The 20,747-nt window shown below is 30.6% G+C and overlaps 1 protein-coding gene and 1 pseudogene across 2 annotated transcripts; one reads left to right on the top strand and one right to left on the bottom strand.

Moving 5' to 3' along the window:
• The first annotated feature begins 8,581 nt into the window (after positions 1–8,581).
• The window catches only part of LOC111088848, a 29,375-nt pseudogene continuing 17,209 nt past the window's right edge, over positions 8,582–20,747 (top strand).
• On the bottom strand, positions 13,716–19,655 carry LOC106471368 (techylectin-5A-like). 2 transcript variants are annotated; one of them, XR_002613240.1, is made up of 7 exons: positions 19,537–19,655; positions 18,903–19,086; positions 18,496–18,659; positions 17,697–17,802; positions 17,235–17,399; positions 15,311–16,534; positions 13,716–15,079 (listed from the first exon to the last, which is right to left on the bottom strand). XR_002613240.1 is itself a non-coding variant. In XM_013931967.2 (6 exons), the coding sequence occupies exons 2-6, from the start codon at positions 19,081–19,083 to the stop codon at positions 16,248–16,250; spliced, it is 903 nt and encodes a 300-aa protein (XP_013787421.1). In that variant the 5' UTR covers positions 19,084–19,086; positions 19,537–19,655; the 3' UTR covers positions 13,716–16,247. The 2 variants fall into 2 exon arrangements, 1 of the variants encoding a protein (XP_013787421.1); XM_013931967.2 differs by having other exon boundaries at positions 13,716–16,534.

Here is a 20,747-nt window from a genome sequence, read left to right as displayed (position 1 = left end):
GGCACAGCGGAATGTCCGAGGACTTACAACGCTAGAAACCGGGTTTCGATACCCGTGGTGGGCAGAGCACAGATAGCCCATTGCCTAGCTTTGTGCTTAACTTCAAACAAACAATCGTCTATGTGTGTGTGTATTATACTTGTTACGTTTCTTTGTCTTTGTGTGTGTCTTATACTTGTTACATTTCTTCTTTTTTGTGGGTGTATTATACATGTTACGTTTCTTCGTCTTTGTATGTATATTATACTTGTTACGTTTCTTCGTATTTGTATGTGCATTATATTTGTTACCATTCATTTTCTTTGTGAGCATTACGCTTATGATATTTATCGCTAAAAGGTAGAAAACTCAGGGACATGAGTTGGCCTAATATTTATTTTCTCCAATACAGATCTGACAACATTTTAGATCTATCTTTTATTGCCCATCCAAGAAACGTTCAGTTCAGCTGAGCTACAACAGTCTAGTACCTATCAAAGGTTACGTATAAACACTTTAAAATTACAAACATGTGTTATCAGTATACTAAAAGTCTTATTAGAAGAATTCAAACATGTGATATCATTACACTAAAAATCTTATCAGAAAACAACAAACATCTAGTATCAGTAAATCAAAAGTCTCATAAGAAGACTACAAACATGTGTTATCAGCATACCAAACTCTCACCAGAAGACTACAAATATGTATTATTAGTATCCCAAAATTCTAAAAAAAGACTACAAATAGGTGATATCAGTAGCAAAAAGTCTCATCAGAAGACTACTAACACGTTTTATCAGTATACCAAAAGTTTCATCAGAAGAATACAAACATGTGTTATCAGTATACCAAAACCCTCACCACAAGACCATAAACATGGGTAATAAGTATACCAAAAGTCTAACGAGAGGATTGCTAACACTTGTCAGTATTCCAAATGTATCATCAGAAGACTACAAAAATGTATTATAAGATTACCAAACCACTTATCAGAAAATTACAAGCATGGGTAATGAGTATACCAAAACTCTAATCAGAAGATTACAAGTATGTGTTATCAGTATATCAAAAGTCTCAAAGAAAACTAGAAACATATTATATCAGTACACAAAAAATGACATCAGAAAACAACTAACACTTGTTATCAGTATTCTAAGCATATCATCAAAACACTACAAAGACGTTTTATCAGAATACCAAAAGTCTCATCAGAAAATTTGAAACATGGGTAATGAGTATACTAAGACTTTCATGAAAAGACTACTAACATGTGTTATCAGTTTACCAAAAGTCTCATCAAAAGATTACAAACATGTATTATCAAAGTACCAAATTTCTAATCAGAAGACTACACATATGTATTATCTTTATACCAAAAGTCTCATCAGAAAATTTGAAACATGGGTAATGAGTATACTAAGACTTTGATGAAAAGACTACTAACATGTGTTATCAGTTTACCAAAAGTCTCATCAAAAGACTACAAACATGTATTATCAAAGTACCAAATTTCTAATCAGAAGACTACACATACGTATTATCTTTATACCAAAAGTCTCATCAGAAAAATACAAACACTTGATATCAGTATACCAAAAGTCTTATCAGAAGAACACAAATATGTGTTATCAGTTTCCCAAAAGTCTTATCAGAAAAACACAAATATGTGTTATCAGTTTACCAAAAGTCTCAAAGAAGAATACAAACATGTGATATCAGTACATTAAAGGTGTCATCAGAAGACTACTAACACTTGTTATAAGTATTCCAAATATATCACCAGAAGATTACAACCATGTATTATGAGGATACCAAAAGTCTCATCAGAAGATTACAAACATGGGTATTGATCATACCAAAAACTCTCCTCAGAAGACTACAAACATATCATATCAGTATATTAAAAGTGTCATCTGAAGAATAATAACACTTGTTATCAGTATACCAAAAGTATCACCACAAGACTACAAACGTGTATTATCAGAATACCAAAAGTATCATCAGAAGACTATATTACGTGTTATCAGTTAACAGTATAGACTGTAACATTTGTTATAAGTATTCTAAATGTTTCATAAGAGGAACTCAAACATGTATTATCAGAATACTAGAAGTCTCATCAGAAAATTACACATACCAAATATTTCACTAGAAGACTAGAAACATGGTTTATAAGTTCACTAAAAGTGTCATCACAAGACTACTAAAACTTTTTTATCAGTATTCGAAATGTATCACAAGAAGACTACAAACATGTATTATCAGTACACTAAAAGTGTCATCAGAAGACTACTAACACTTGTTATCAGTATTCGAAATGTATCACAAGAAGACTACAAACGTGTACTATGAGAATACCAAAAGGCTCATCAGAATATTATAAACATGGGTAATGAGTATACCAAAACTCTCAACAGAAGACTACAAACATGTGGTATCAGTATACAAAATGTCTCATCAGAAGAGTAAAAACATGGATAATCAACATAACAAAAGTTTGATGAGAAAACTGCTAATACTTGTTATCAGTATTCCAAAAGTTTCATCAGAAGACTATAAAAGTGTGTTATCAGTATACCAAAAGTCTCATTAGAAGACTTGAAACATGAGTAATTAATATACGAAAAGTCTCACCAGAAGAACAGAAACATGTGATACTATTACAATAAAAATGTCATCAGAAGACTACAAACATTTGCCATTAGTATACCGAAAGTCTCGTAATATAATTACAATGATTTATTATCAGTATACCAAAAGTCTGAGCACAAGATTACGAACATGGTATATTAATATAACAAAAGTCTCATCAAGTGACTACAAAGATATGGTATCAGTATACCAAAAGTCTCAACACAATATTACAAACATGCGATATTAGTATATCAAGAGTGTCATCAGAATAATACAAACACGTGTTTTTAGTATACCAAAAGACTCATCACAGGACTACAAACAAGGATAATGAGTATACCAAAAATCATCATCAGTAGACTACCAATACGCGTTGTCAGTATAAAAACTTCTAATCAGAAGAATACAAACATGAAGTATCATTACATCAAAATTCTTATCAGAAGACTATAAAGATCTGGTTTCAGTACACCAAAGGTCTCATCAGAAGAATACAAGCACTTGTTGTCATTATATCAAATGTCTATTAAAATGACTACAAATATATTTATTACTAAACTAAAAGTCTCAACAGAAGAGTACAAACTTGTGATATCAGTACACAAAAAGTCTCATCTAAAACTACCAAACTTGTTATCATTAGAAGACTACAAATGCATTATCAGTATACATTACGTCTCATCAAATGACTACAAACATGTGGTATCAATATACAAAAAGACTCTTCAGAAGACTACAAACCTGAGTAATGAACATAACAAAAGTCTCATCAGAAGACTACAAACATGAGTAATGAACATAACAAAAGTATCATCAGAAGATTACAAACATGAGTAATGAACATAACAAAAGTCTCTTCAGAAGACTGCAAACCTGAGTAATGAACATAACAAAAGTCTCACCAGAAGACTACAAACATGAGTAATGAGCATAACAAAAGTCTCATAAAAAGACTACAAACATTTGTTATCAGTATACCAAAAGTCTTATCCGAAGACTTGAAGCATGAATTATCAGTATATGAAACTTCTCATCAGAAGACTACAAACATATGGTATGAATATACCAAAACTATCAGCAAAAGACTACAAACATGTATTATTAGAATACCAAACTAGCATCAGAAGACTACAAAAATGAGTAATGAGTATACGAAAACACTCATCAGAAGACTATAAACATCTGGAATCAGAATACCAAAAATAAACATGTGGTAATAAGTATACTAAAAGCTTCATCAGAAGACTACAAACACTTGGTATCTCTATACGGAAAGTCTGAAGATAACTCTACCAATATGTGTTATTAGAATACTAAAAGTCTCCTCAGGAGACTACAAACATGTGTTATAAACATACCAAACTTCTCATCAGAAGTCTACAAACACTTCTTATTAGTATTCCAAAAGTATAGAAAACTTCAAAAATGCATTATGAGAATACCAAAGGTCTCAGAAGAATACAAACACTTATTGTCATTAAACGAAAAGTCTCATTAGATGACTACAAATATTTGTTATCGGTATACCAAAAGTCTCATCAGAACACTATATACACCTGGTATCGCTATTTCAAAAGCATCAACAGAATATTACAAACATATGATACAGGTATGCCAAAAGTCTCATCAGAAGAGTACAAACATGTGATATGAACACACGAAATGTTTCATCAAAAGCCTACAAACAAATGTTTTCAGTATACCAAAAGTCTAATCAGAAAACTAGAAACATGTATTTTCAGAATAACAAAAAGTCTCATCAGAAGACAAGAAACAAATGTAATGAGTATACCAAAACTCTCAACAGAAGACTATAAACGTGTAATATCAATACACCAAAAGTCCTATCAAAAGTATATTAATACGTGTTATCAGTATACCAAAAGTCCGTTCAGAAGAGTATTAACTCTTGTTATAAGAATACCGAAAGTATTATCAGAAGGCTAAAAATATGGTTAATCAGTATACCAAACTTCTCATCAGAAGAACACAAACATGTAATATCATTATATCAAAAGTTTATTAAGATGACTATAAATATATTTATGAGTAAACTAAAAGTCTAAGCAGAAGACTACAAACATGTGATATCAGTCCACAAAAAGTCTGATCTAAGGACTACAAACATGTGACATCAGTACACAAAAAGTCTGATCTACAGAGTACTAAAACGTGTTATCAGTATACGAAAAGTCTCATCGGAAGAATATAAATGCATTATCAGTATATATTAAGTACCTTCACAAGCCTACAATTATGCGTTATCAGTATACCAAAAGTCTCATCAAAAGCCTACAAACATGTGTTATCAATATAGAAAAATCTAATCAGAATACTACAAACATTGACTATCATTATACCTAAAGTCTCATCAGAATACTACAAACATTGACAATCATTGTACCTAAAGTCTCATCAGAATACTACAAACATTGACTATCATTATATCTAAAGTCTCATCAGAATACTACAAACATTGACTATCATTATACCTAAAGTCTGATCAGAATACTACAAACATTTACTATCATTGTACCTAAAGTCTCATCAGAATACTACAAACATTGACTATCATTATAGAGAAAGTCTTATCAGAATACTACAAATATTGGCTATCATTGTACCTAAAGTCTCATCAGAATACTACAAACATTGACTATCATTATACATAAATTCTCATCAGAAGACTACAAACATTTGGAATCAGAACACCAAAAGTTTTAAGATAAAACTAGAAGCATATGGTAATGAGAATACTAAAAGTCTCATCAGGAGATTACTAACATGTTCATTCAGTGTACCAGAAGTATCATCAGAAGCCCATAAATACGTGTTATCAGAATACCAAAATCCTCTTCAGAAAACTACAAACATGTGTTATCAGTTTTCCAAAAGTATCATTAGAAAACTACAAACATGTATTATCATAATGCCAAACGTCTCATCAGAAGACTATAAATAAGGGTTGGAGTATACCAAAAGTCTCGTCAGAAGAATACAAATATGGGTAATTAGTATATCAACAGTCTCATCAGAACACTATAAACAACTAGTATCGCTATACCAAAAGTCTCAACAGAACAGTACAAACATATGGTACAGGTATGCCAAAAGTCTCATCAGAAGAGTATAAATATGTGATATCAACACAGAAAAAGTCTCATCAGAAGCCTACAAACAAATGCTATCAGTATACCAAAAATCTAATCATAAGACTAAAAACATCTTGTATCGGTACACGGAAAGTATCAATAGAAGACTATAAACCTATGGTCCTGGTATAAAAAATATCTTAAGAAAACTACAAACATGTGATATCAGTGTTCCTAAAGACTTTTCAGAAGATCACAAACATATGGTATTAGTACACCAAAAGTATCAAGAGTAGAATACAAATATGAGTTATCAGTTTACCAAAAGTCTCATCAGAATACTAGAAACATGTGGTACCAATATACGAAAATTCTCATTAGAATACTGTTCCATAAAAACAATGAGAGAGACACTACTACATCATATAACTCTGTTGATTATTGTTAATAAAAACTGGTATCTTACGTACGTGTAAAGCAAATAGTTCTTAATTTGTTTTAATATATATCCTATTATTGTTTCTGTCCAGATACAAAAGTAGGGTTGTTTCAGCTCTGCATAATTAAGCAACTCATATTTCTTTTTATACATTAATTTACTCAAACTAACCTTAACTAGATTCCTAATGATAAAGAGTGTTTATTGTCTTATGAAACTTTTCTATACAAAAACGAATGTCAGAAAGAAACATTAGAAACAAAACTAAAAGTTAATTGTATCGACTCCATATCCGAGTTCCTATCAGAAATTTGTTTATATACTGTCGTTATTTTATGCTATCTATCTGTATTGTTGAGTCAGCGAGGTCACGTGACTAGTATCACGCCACCTCTTTCTAGAAATATCCTATTCCTTCGTGAATGCCCTAGAGTTTACTAGATGTGTGTTAGTCTTGTATATATAAGACCGACCACGAAGCGACGGGGAGGTGATGAGTAATTGAATGTATGTGGACAAAATATTATTGGCCACGTGCGACGTGAGTTATAGCGTTGTTATAGAGCGACTGTTGAAATTAAGTGTATCGTAAAGTTGTATTCAGAAATAATAAACCAGTTTTATTTAAGAAAGGACTTGTGTCGCTAAAGTTTCGTCGAAACGAATTTACGGAAAATTAACTAACAAACGGAGACGTAACAGTATTTTGAAATACCCTTTCGTTCACAATTTTTATATTTCGTAAGCAAATCTTTATTAGGCCTGAAAAAAAAAAAACTTTTGCAATGTTCTTTATTTTGCAGTACGAAGAAAAACAACATTCGCCTTAATTTTGTTTGTTTTCTGGGTTAGTTCAAGTTTTGGATCTGAGACCGTCCAGTAACAGTGTGAAAAGACGACAATAGCCGGTATAGTTTCGTAAATCGACATCCTGGTTTATCTAACTAAATGTTACGTCTCTCGTCGTTAGTTTGTTTCCCGTATAATTTCTTTCCGATGAAACTTTACTGATACAAGTCCTTTTTTAAATAAAACTGGTTTATTCTTTCTGAATACAACTTTGCAATACACTTAATTTCCACAGTCACGCTATAACAAACGCTTTATTTCACAACGAGCGACTCACGTGCTCGATTCAATCATCAGTCTCTCTCTCTGTTCGCAGTTCAATTACGTTGTTGCCGTCACTTCTTGGCGGCTTATATACAAGAATACCGCATATCTAGTAACCTCTCGAGGCTTCAAGAAGGGACATGAACGTTCTAGAAGTGTATGACGTGTTACTAGGGTCACGTGACCTCCGCTGTCGTAACATAAACAAAACCTGCAAACCAGAGGTGAAAGTTCTCAGAATGTTTATGTACAGGTGTTAATAATTTTTATTGTTGACTGTTGTTAGACTTAATTATATTAAATTAAGTATATTATATATATAGAATAAATCGGACTATATTATAATCTAGTTTAAAGTCACTATAATCTATAAAAATAAACGTCAATATATGTGTGTATGTGTACCTTATACGTTTCAACATTTCTTGGTCAATCAGCACCAAATTAGACACAGTGACACAGGATGACATGATGAAGGGTCGCGGGTTCGAATCCCTGTCACACCAAACATGCTCGCACTTTCAGCAGTGAGGTTGTTATTCGTTAGTGAAAGAGTAGCCCAAGAGTTGGTGGTGGGTGGTGATGACTATATGCCTTCCCTTTATTCTTACACTACTAAATTAGTCCTCGTGTAGCTTTGCGCAAAATTCAAAACCAACAAACAAACATAAATGTTAAACTATAGGTAACTTCTACCTAGTGTGACGTTTGGATCATGTCTGATAGATGAAATACTCTCGGTGTTTTTGGGTGAAATGACCACAGACATTTCCCGCTATGAGCTACAAAATAATGACTCACAGCGGACAATTTGTTTTTATGTTAGAATATCTTAATAAACATCTGAGTTATTATTTAACATACATATACAGGATGGTCCAATAAACCTTTTAAGTTATGTAACTTCTGTATATCTAAATATCTTATTTTTATTTCAGATAATATGTTAGAATGTCTAAAAATAAACCACTGACGAATTAAAGCAACAGACCATAAATGCTTTTCATAGAATCAGAGTTGAAAATTGTGTAAATGTCAGGCATTCTGTCGTAGATTTCATGATTGTTTCAACGCTGATGGAGCTCAGTTTAAGCATCTCAAATGATGCAGCAGTGTTTGTACAGTTAATTTGTTGTATGGAATTTTAATTAAGATGTCTTGCTGTCTTGTAGGTTAATTTACTATAGTCACATGAGCAGCAGATATACGAGTGCATTTTTTAGGCCACCATGTATATATATGTTGAGCCTGGCTTCTATAGAATAAATATTATATCGTCCTATATTAGAAAAGAAAAGAAAAACGTCTAATCCATCAAGAAATGGACCATACATGTGACCATACCTCTTCTGGACTTTCAGACTATGCTGATGTTAGGTTAAATGGACACCGTCCTAATGGAGCGTGCCATATCTGGCCCAAGTCATGGATGACTGCTGGAAGTTTCTATATTTACTGTGACATGGATACTGATGGAGGAGGCAGGATGGTAAGTAACGTTTACTTTGAATAATATCATATAAAACTATTATATGTAAAAACACGTGTAGTAAGTTTAATTACCACAATAAACTTAAAAATTCTCCATTTTCTGTATCTAAGGTATTCCAAAGAAGAGGAAACCATAGAAACCCAAAGGACTAATTTTTCAAACCTTGGGACTTGAAGCATTCAGAAAGAGTTCTGCCTAAGTTAGTTCTGGTTGGAGTTTTAAACAGAACGTATAAAGATATCTAGAGAATTCTGGTTCTGTAGGTTGTGATTACAGTTTTGAAATAGATTGAGTTAAAGGTATAAAAGGAGTTCTTGCTAGTTAGTCTGTGATTAATGTTTTCAATACATTGTTTGGATATATGAGGTATGGGAGAAAAGTATTGTTACTTTAACGATGAATTAACAATATGTAGTAAAGACGTTATCATAATTTGTCTCCTACAACATTGGTTATATTTGATTATCAGTATGATTTCTATTTTATTCTATACCTACATAATATTAATTTATTCTAAAGTTTAAAGGTGTTTTCGTTTTTATCTGTACTTGACTATTTTATATCGCGCTGAAACATATGAACATTTGGTGTTTTTCTTGAATGCTGTTGGATATACAGGACTTGGTGATTTAATATTTAATGATTACTTAGTTTTGATTACAAGAGTGTTAAAAGTTAATTATTTTAAAAGTGATAGTTCTGACAAGTTTCGTTACAGTAACTCTGTACGAGTCATATGTTGTGTATGCACTTTATCTGTTCTACTAGGCTTTTGTAATTTTGTTGACGTCATGTTATTCTAAGATTCTATGTTTTTCTAGTTATGTGTAATATTATTGTTACTATAGAGTTAGATATTTTCTGTCATGCATTATACATATGTGCAGATTCAGCAAGTTAAGTAAGTTACTGAAAAGAAGCAAGTCAGTGAAATTGAAAAAAGTGAAATTAAACTGTGTGATTATGAGTTTAGCCGTAACAGGCGATTTCTAAAGTAAAAATATCATAGTTTGTATTGTAATAACAGAGTTTGAGTAGAAAGATTTGTCTTGTCAAAGGGTGATCTAAAGTAATTCAACCACTCTGCGTGGACTTTGACTAAAAAGAGAAAATTATTTGAAGTCTTGGATTCAAATGTGATAATCAGTAGTGTAACGAATTTTTGTATATATATTTGTCTTGTTTGGAATATATTATTTTAAATACAAGTGGATTGTGTGCTGTCCATTTATTGTCGAAATTTATAGCCAACAAATCACAGACACCCACTGTAAAGAATCGCGACCCCTACACAAAACCTGACGTGATGTAAATATGGTATGTGATTTATTATTTATTATTGTGTATAATGAAACTGTTTCATTTTTAGTATATAGGAAACGATCGGATCTACGCTTTAACGAATCAAACTACTCAATCAGTTTTGATTTAAAGGATAAAGAAGGGAAGAGAAAGTCGCCATCTACCGGGAGTTTTGGATAGAAAACGAAGACTACTTATATAGATTACATGTCAGTAATTACTCTGGTGATGCATGTTAGTTAGTTGTTTACCTGATTTGTTGTTTTATTGGTATTATGGTGAATACAAGTCTTTGAATTATTATTTCAGAAAACTAAGTTCAAATACTTTTATGAAGAAAACTATTTTTGATGTGTGATAATAAAGACGTTTATGTTCAAAACTATAATTTATAACCTTATGTCAGGTTTAAACACCTAACCATCAGCTATTCTTTCTTGATTGTGTATGTTACGTGGAGAAAAACAAACTATTAATTAAGAAAACCCCGCAAATATTAAAACTACATAACAAGGATATAGGTGTCGCTCTGGTCAACTAAAATTGTTTTAAAGATTAAACATAATTATATGGCTCTAGTAAAATCAAAGTTGAAAACCTATTAATTTGAAGAAACAGAATAGAAACATTAGTCACTAATGGTCATCGATGACACATCTCTAACTCAACTTTGTTGATGTTTTCCAAATACAATTAGGGTTAAATCTCAGTAATACACTATAAACCAGTACGTAGTCGCCACGTGCACTGAGAGCTGAAATGTGTAGCGCGGAGAAGAGTAGTGTTTAATAAAGGTAAGTGTCAAAAATGATTTAAAACTTTGAACGTTATAATTTGAATAATTATTTGAAGTTAGACGTACGTAACATTTATAAAAGAATGGACTAGAATCCTTATCATTTATAAAGTAATTTATTAAACTTGACTTATTATCATAGTTGTATATAGAAGGTTATTTTGAATTTGTTTGAGTATTATTAGAAATTTACACATAACTCATAAAACTAAACATAAATACAGCATTTGAAAGATGTGATTAGTTAAAAGTAAGAAACTATGTAAATATTTTAATACATAATAAGTGAATTTTTCAGTTCTTTATAAAACTATTGTTGTAAACTGACCCACAAAACATTTGCAGCAGTTTTCATGCCGTTCTCTTCAATTTTCCATATTTTATCATTTTAATGCACGCCATTTAAGCTACGCTTTCTTTTAGGCATTATGTTATTGATTGATAAATGCTGGTCTATCTGTAAAACGTGTATGTGGTCAGACAAATAAACGCACATAGACGTTACTTTATTTGATAAAACTACACGTAAAGTAAACAATAAAGTAATGTTATTTATAATAGTATACAGAGTATGAAACAGTTATGAGTGTTCAGTGTGTCACAGGGTTTTATGATTTGAAACAAAGAAACTCACAAAAAAACGAAGAATAAAACCCGTAGTATAGAAAAAAGTAGCTAAAAAGTGCTTCTAGCAGTCAATGAAACGAACTATAAAGACAAAATTAGCTGAACATGCAGAAACGTCTCATGACGTTTTCACAAAGTGAAACTATTCGTATATTGATAACACGTGTACGTAGCGAATGATCAAACTTTTTATTTACATATAACACATTTTTATAATCTTCTAATGACACTTTTGGTATTCTCATAACCCATATTTGTGGTCTTCTGAAGAAGCTTTTGTATACAGACAACATATGTTATTAGTATTCTGATGAGACTTTTTTGTAGAGTAATGACCTATATTTGAGGCCTTCTCATGAGACTTTTGATATACTGATAACCCATGTTTGTAGCGTTCTGATGAAACGTTTGGTATAATGATAACACATGTTTGTAAAACTTTCCGTATACTAATACAACATTTGTATGTAGTCTTTTCATATGAAGTTTATTATACTGATAACGCATGGTTGTAGTATTCTGATGATACTTTCTGTAGACTGATAACACACGTTAGTAGTTTTCTCATGAGACTTTTGTATGTTTGTAATCTTTTGATAAATATTTTGGTATATTGATAAAACATGTTCGAAACCTTCTGTTGAAATATTTGCTATACTGATAACAAGTGTTTGTAGGCGTCTGATCTGAGTTTTCACATACCTATAACACATATTTATAATCATATCCTTAATCTTTTTGTACACTTATAACCCATATTTGTAGTCTTCTGATGAGACCTTTGGTATACTGATAACCAATGATTGTAATTTTCTGATGAGACTTTTGGTAACTGATAGCACGTGTTTTTAATTTTCTGATGATATCTTTCGTATACTAATAACACATGACTGTAGTATTCCGAAGAGTCTTTTTGTTGACTGATAACACATGTTAATAGGCTTCTCATGATACCTTTGGTATACTGATAACACATGATTGTAGTCTTCTGATGAGACTTTTGGTAACTGATAGTACATTTTTGTAATTTTCTGATGAGGCCTTTGGTACATTAATAACACATGACTGTAGTATTCCGATGAGACTTTTCGTAAACCAATGATACATGTTAGTAGTCTTCTCATGAGACCTTTGATGTACTGATAACACATTATTGTATTTTTCGGATGATACTTTTGTTAACTGATAACATATAACTGTAATTTTCTGATGATACTTTCTGTAGACTGATAACACGTTTGTAGTCTTCTGATGATACTTTTTGTTTATCTTTAATTTGTGTTGTTTTCTGATGAGACTTTTGGTATACTGATAACCATTTCATTAGTCTTCTGAGGAGAATTTTTGTATACTTATAAAACATGTCTGTAGCCTTCTTATGATGCCTTTGGCATTCTGATAAAACACATTTGTAGTCTTCTGATGAAATATTTCGTATATTGATAATACAGGCTTCAAGTATTCTGTTGAGACTTTTGGTGTGCGGATAACAAATTTTTGTAATCGTCTGATCCAACTTTTTGTATAATGATTGTCAATATTTGTAGTATTCTGATGAGACTTTATGTATAACAATAGTCAATGTTTGTAGCATTCTGATGAGACTTTCGGTATAATAATAGTCAATGTTTCTAGTATTTTGATGAGACTTTGGGTATAATGATAGTCAATGTTATAGTATTCTGATGAGACTTTAGGTATAATGATAGTCAATGTTTGTAGTATTCTGATGAGACCTTAGGTATGATGATAGTCAATGTTTGTAGTATTCTGATGAGACTTTAGGTATAATAATAGTCAATGATTGTAGTATTCTGATGAGACTTTAGGTATAATGATAGTAAATGTTTGTAGCATTCTGATGAGACTTTCGATATAATAATAGTCAATGTTTGTAGTATTTTGATGCGACTTTAGGTATAATGACAGTCAATGTTTCTAGTATTCTGATGAGACTTTAGGTATAATGATAGTCAGTGTTTGAAGCATTCTGGTGAGACTTTATGTATAATGATAGTCCAAAGTCTAAACATATTACCTTAGTATTTGTCAAACAGCTTCCAGCATTACCAATGATTCACGATGACAGATCCCATGAGCTTATTATCTACATTTATAGCTAAAAGTTGTTTTAAACACATAAATCAAGTCAACTTTAGTTGTTATGCACTCCATGACTTAATACCCTCATTATAGATAGAATTACTTTAATTAAATATATTCACAGTTAAACATATATCAACAACAACAACTTTACTATATAGCCAAGTTATCATCATATCAGTTACGTATGATAGTTACAGTACTATATTAATCTTACATTACATCTAAATATGTGTATAAAACTCCTTGTATTTTGTAGGTTAAGATTATCATCATTGTGTGGTGATTATGTTAAACAATGTCTGTGAAAGCATATAGTAAGTAAAGTTTGTACAATAAATGTTCATAAAACATAATTTATGAGGATGAATATATGGAAGATAATGTGTTTTCATCATGTGAAGAAGATGATTTTTGTTGAATCATTTAATTATAATCTAGAGTCCTTTTAGGACCATCAAATCTTGATAAATAGAATGTTGTGATTGCACATTTTCTTGTTTACTGATGAAAAACTTTTAACTTCCAGCATTACCTTTACATTAAACACCGTAATTTAATATAATAGTTTCTCTGTTACGACTTTGTTACACTGATTAACAATGAAGTAATTTCTCTTCATTGTAAACATAAGCATCAGTATCAGCCACAGAAAGATCAAATCAACATCTTCCTGGCGAATATGACAATAGCATCTGCTCATCTCAAATTATATCATACACTAGAGAAGTTAGGTTCTTCTGTATTGTATAATGATACAGATATCATTGTTTATATTTCAGATGGATATAACGATCCACTTCTAGGGATTATCTTGGTGAATTTATAGACGAGCTCGATGGTCAGTATTTAATATCGTGGGTCAGTGGTAAAAAGTTAAGATCAGCCCATCAGTCATTCTTTTGCAAGCTAAACCTTTTCAAAAAGGAACAGCTAAATATCCTTCAAAATATATAGCGTGCAAATCGTTTTCAACTCCCTAGAGAATCTTACAAGCATCTATTGATAATATTTTTTTAGGTTAAGTACCTACACGTCTTGTTATAGGATATGTTGACAACAATGCATTTAATGGACCTTGGAAGAAATATCCGTACAATTTTAAACATCTCAGTATCAATTTCGTGAAAATTAACGTGGACAGAAAACAGATTCCTGCTCAAACTTTAAAACCAGATTTTGAAGCTGCACTGTATGGACAAATCTTCGAAACATTAATTAGTGGGACTGGAAAACAATTTTAAGATCCAGGAATTGATACAGAATATAACGAATACTTGATTGAATATACACTCTTTGCCTTTGACCTGACATCTGATCTATCTGTTGGAGATTTTCAATTTAACTTGATGAAACAGAGAAACTTGCAAACTTAAATACGTTTTGGTAGTGCCTTACCCAGCACTACAAGTGTTTTAGCATATGCAGAATTTCACCCAGTTTTAGAAATTGATGAGTCGAGAAACATCATAACTGATATCTGAAACATATTCGTGGAACTATTACGTAATCGTTTATGACGTCATTGCAGCCTAACATCGTGCCCTCTGGCGACACTTTGTGGCACTATTACGTAATCGGATATGACGTCACTGCAACATAACATCATGCCCTCTTGCGACACTTTGTGGAATTATGACGTAATCGTATTTGGTGACATCGTCATCTCTACCCCTTCTTTCCTCCTCCTTATTGTCTGTCGATCCCAACTGAGTCGGCGTCCTTTGGACAATAAAGTACAAGGATAACTACTAACATGAATGTCAAATTATTGGTTAAGGTATTTGTCACAATGCTGATGACAGTAGGTCTGTGACCAACCAAAACATGAAGATTTTTAGTAAAGCCTTCAACAATTTTAGATTATTGTGTATTTTTAATGTTGTTTTGGGTGAGTTTTTAATAAATAGGAAATTTTGTTCAATGATATACAATGTCATTAAAATTGTTCAGGTGATTATGAACCAAGTTATCCAGAAAATGTGACATTGATTCATGTTCAGACTTAACTTGTATTTAAGTGTTTGCTATTCTGATCCAACAGCGAATTACTAACATATTTGTAATCGAATATTGTAGATGTGCCTTAACATGCCACATAAAATAAAATGATTTATAAGAAACGAGGTGTTTCTCAGGTCATTGTTCTTAATGTAGATCAAAAACACAATAAATCATGAAAACACGATCAAGTTGAGTATAAAGTTATTAACATAAAGTGTGTTTCTCTAGCTTTGTTCATTCTGAACTTAGATTTATCATTATGAGAATATTAAACTCGCAACTAGTAAAAATACAAAATATGGAACAATGAGTCAAGTAAATAGAAAATTATCAAATACTATCATATATTTCATGTGTAGGTATTTTCAAAGTTAATAAAAAAGAAATAAATGATAAAACAATGTTTGATTTTAAAATAATTTAAAATAAAACATTTTTTTCGTAATTGAATACAAATAGAATCTAAACATTAAACCTTCTATGTTCTCCAACAATAACTATTCCTTAATATAAGTAAATTTAACTAAAATTTATTCGTTTTCTCATCACGATTTACCAACTTTTGTTCACAATTTGTCCATAATCAGAAACTTCCAACAAATTAAAGTTAATTTTATCCATCAAATAGAAATAGATGGTTTGAAAAAATAACAAAATTGTATTTTACATTGGAATGTTACTGTGATTTGTCGGAATCTCCAAGTTAAGGGGTCGTATTTTCATTGACACTTCCGGGAGAGAGTAATGATAACCTTTCCATGTTTTCCAGTTCACACCATTAGCGTAGCTCTCGTGTTGTCCATTCAGATAAAGTCCATTTAAGTTAGAAGAATGACATTCTCCATACCACCATCCTCCTTTATATGACTTTACACAACTACCAGAATACGTGTCGTGGTCACTATCCTTGGTGGAGAAATTTAACCCGTTGTGATACACCATACTGTCCCCTTGGTGAAGTCAATAAAAGGTTTTTAAATATGGTTAATCTTTAATGTGATACACCATAAATTATATATAACACTCTATAAACAGTTTACATTAGTGAAAGGACGATAATCAATTATTACTTTATCAATAACCTATTAATTTAACTTTTGAAATATAATTGCTCAAAGAAAAAATAAAACAAAAATGTTATCTAATTGTTTTTATTTCAAACGATTTTTTCTTGATAAATCAACAACAGAAACGATGTTTTTTTCTTTTGTAACAATAGCTTTGGAGAACTCCTAAATCAACAAAAACATCTTACAGTTTATTAATAATACTCTTATTCTCAACAAGATTTATTGTAGTTTTAACATCATTGTTGGCTGAAGTTTGTACTTTGTAGTAATGCACGTGGATGAAAAATTCTAAAAACTAATTGTTTGTTGTTTAGGATAAAGTTAAATATGCAAATGAGTTAAAAGACAGTTTAACTAAGCTAACTATCAGTAAAAATGTGACATTCTGTATCTCTGATATGTCTGGACGTAGTTGATAAGACAATAATTTATCAACGTTTACAGGTGAATATTTACACTATATTATGTTATGAGTTGGTGTACATTGTCAGATAATACAGACACTATATCCAACCCTGAGAGTGTACTACTGATCATCTAGATAATCAAGATCATTGATCAGTATTGTTATAAACCTTACCTGCATCTCCTGTGTAACCTTTAATATGTAAACGATAGTACAGGTCTTCACTATCTATCCTAAACTCCCGATAGAGGGCGAACCGTGTTTCATTTTCTTTGTCTCTCAGATCGAACCTGATTGAATATTTTCCTTGGTTCGTTAAAGTAAAAATCCAGTAATTTCCTAAGAAAATAAAATACAAAATTAATTTTGTTTTCGAAATTATCATTGCAAGAAAAAAAAGTCAATTAATTAAACTCAACACTAATAACTGTCATAATTAGCTAGAAAATTAAAATGTTATGAATAAAACTACCAACATTTATCAAGGACTTCAGTTTATTTAAGTGAACAGAATGAAAGCTAACATTTTAATAATTATCACATGTGATATTATATACATAATTGAACATTATTTACTTCTATTATAGCTACATACATGTGAGAGTAGATACTCTTTGTAGTATTATATTATCATACCCAACCAGAAATCTTTCTCTATGTCTCCAAACCCCATTTTGTATTCTTGCCACGATTTATAGAAGTAATCTGTGGGGTTTCCATAATCCCCTCGTCTCTGGATCACCTACAGAGTCAGTAGAACGTGTTTATATAGATCTGACTGAAGTGATTTAAAAATCAGAAAAATTCTAAAAATGAACTATGTACTTTATTGTTTTCTTTCTTTATTCTAAGAATGGAATAAACAATAGAATCGAAACCTGTATCCTCGGTTGCATTGAGAAACCTAAATTAATATTTTGTAGTTATAGTAAACCTAGATTTTTTATTGACCAAAAAAATTAAATTCTATTCTCAGTTTCCTTTACTGAGTAACAGTGACCAATAAACAGAGAAGTAATATTCTCAAAATGTTCCTCTTATTGAAGATTTACGTCTCGTCACAATACGTCCTTTCCTTAAGCTATTAAAAACTAAGAAAAACTTTGATAAAATAATTTCTTGGTCTTCCTTGATATTTCCATAATTTTTTATTTCCTTCATAAGAGAATATAATGTTCTAGTCTCGAAAAATGTTAAAATTTCATTTTTAGTTATTTCAACAAAAGGATAAGAAGTAACAGAAATTTCTTAAGGACGGTATCCTTTTATAGGAAACACTTCAATTCATGATAGGATATCTCTACCAGATTCTTGGTTTATATCACTATCTCCATCTTTGTTTACAGATGTTATATAGTATACAGACATTCGTTGTAAACTATGACGAATTATTTTAACAAAACACGAGTTTTAATTATTTCCGTTTTCTACTTACTGTCCAGCCTCCTCCATCAGTGTCCATATCACAGTAAATATCAATACTTCCTGTAAACATCCATGACTTGGGCCAGATACGGTACACTCCACTACTACGGTGTCCATTAAGGAAAACATCTGCACAGTCTATTGGTCCAGGAGAGGTTGGAACACATTCCAGTTCTTATGAATATAAGTCATAGAAAATAGAATCTACATAAGTTCAAAAGAAATCATAATAAAATATGTTTACAAAATAATTCTAGACACCTGACAACATAAGAAGAATTACATCTTAACTGAAGTGTTTTGCTATAATTAAAACTTTGACAGAAATTTTGGATTACATTCTAAAATAAATTATTCATGTTCCAGTATTTAGATGTTTTATATTTTAAGAGACAAGTAATGTAAACGAAGACTTACCATCGCTGTGTATTTTCTGTTTAGCTTGTGTAACAAGTAGATTGATTGAATCCAGTACAGTTGATACTGATGTCAGTTTACATCGCTCGAAGTTCGTCTCTAGCTGACAGGTCTGATGAACCAGAAGAAGAATCATCACAGGTTTGATACTGATCATCATTTGGTAAATTTGATGTATCATTGTCTGGAAAAAATTTTATTCACATACAACGAAATCCGTTAAATTTTGTCATTTCTGAGATCATCTTGAAAAACTACTTATAGGTTACTTTGTATCATAATCATACTTGTTTATCTATCGATATATTGATTCTTACTATCAATAAACTTCACTTTTATCAGGACACTACTAAAAAAAGTTTTATCCAAAAACTACTATTTGTAACTAGTCTTATCTTTCAAATATTATATTTGTGTTTCTTTCTCTGAGTTAAATGAGTATTTCTAATAATAAACAAGAAAAAATTAAAATAACCTTCCACAGACATCTCTACTATCATATTATGTCAATATTAATATATTATTGAATAAAGATTAAGGACTCTAGTCCATTCCGTGATAATTTTTTAAGTCTGCCTTTACATTTTGTTTTCACATTATAAAGTTCAATGTTTTTAACATTTCTTACACTTACCTTTATTAAATAGTAGAGGAAGAACTGCTACAATACTGATGTTATTTCACTGTAGTTCAACATTTATATTTAACAGTGGTCAACAGGGAATTTTATTTACACTACATATGATCAGATTCTTAGAAATCTGGTTTTGCTAAAAGAAACATTATGTTTGACGTCAGTGTTTTTTTATTCTTCTTTAATCACTCGACCTCGTCTGACACCAGCATTCTGAGCACGAGGTTACTACACACAAGTTTAACATATATTACCGAGAAGTAAATTAATACTGGTTCTATTTGGTAAACATCAACAAAGTTAAATTAGTGGTTTATAATTCAGTGATCAACTTAAAAATTATTTGTAACCTCACACAACTAGTATTAAACTTCTTCAGATATCTTGATTATTTCCACTCATTTCTAATGTAGTTGGACAAATAAAGAAACATATAATTAAATTAGTAAAAAAACAAACTATATACAAATACCAAAAATAAGAAGTTATTTAAGTAGATGTTATTAGAAATTACGAGATAAACTCATCCTTTACTTCGATGAAAAATGGTAATTAGAATAGACATGATGTCATAAACCTCCAGCTTTACATTAGAGGAATGTTAATTGATATTAAATTCAAGTTAACTCTTATATTGAACTTATTCAGAAGGGTAAGACACAAAGGGATACACTCGTTAGACTCTGTAATATCTTATTAAAGTCTATATTTTATATGGTGTTAATAATATGTAAAATAATACTTTTAATATAGTTTAAACTGTTTTATGTGTACTACTAATTGTTTTATATTGGCTTTATTCTAAATTAAAATTTGATTATTTGTAGATAAATTTAAATAAATTTACTCTAAGTTTCAAAACGCTCACGTTACCCAGAAAAATATTTATAAATTTACTTAATTACCTGTTTTTAGTAGTTTTTGACTCAATTTTTCAGCGTCTTTGACGAAATAATTAAATAAAATCATTATAATAATTACAATAATTTTTAAAGCAATATTTATAAGACAAATTCAAATTTTTACGCTGATTATTACAGATCCAAATCCCTTTAAAATATCTAACAGAAACGCCACCCTACGAGTGACTGTTTGTGTTAGAAATTACTAATTTTAGTATTTATACCTCACAGTAAAAATTGTAAAAAACATTATAAAAACATTATAATAATAATTACTATAATTTATTTAAAGCAATATCTATAGGATAA

This window comes from Limulus polyphemus, unplaced genomic scaffold (genome assembly GCF_000517525.1).
Source record: "Limulus polyphemus unplaced genomic scaffold, Limulus_polyphemus-2.1.2 Scaffold4574, whole genome shotgun sequence".
NCBI classification, from domain to species: domain Eukaryota; kingdom Metazoa; phylum Arthropoda; class Merostomata; order Xiphosura; family Limulidae; genus Limulus; species Limulus polyphemus.
This window is presented reverse-complemented; position numbering and strand designations above follow the sequence as displayed.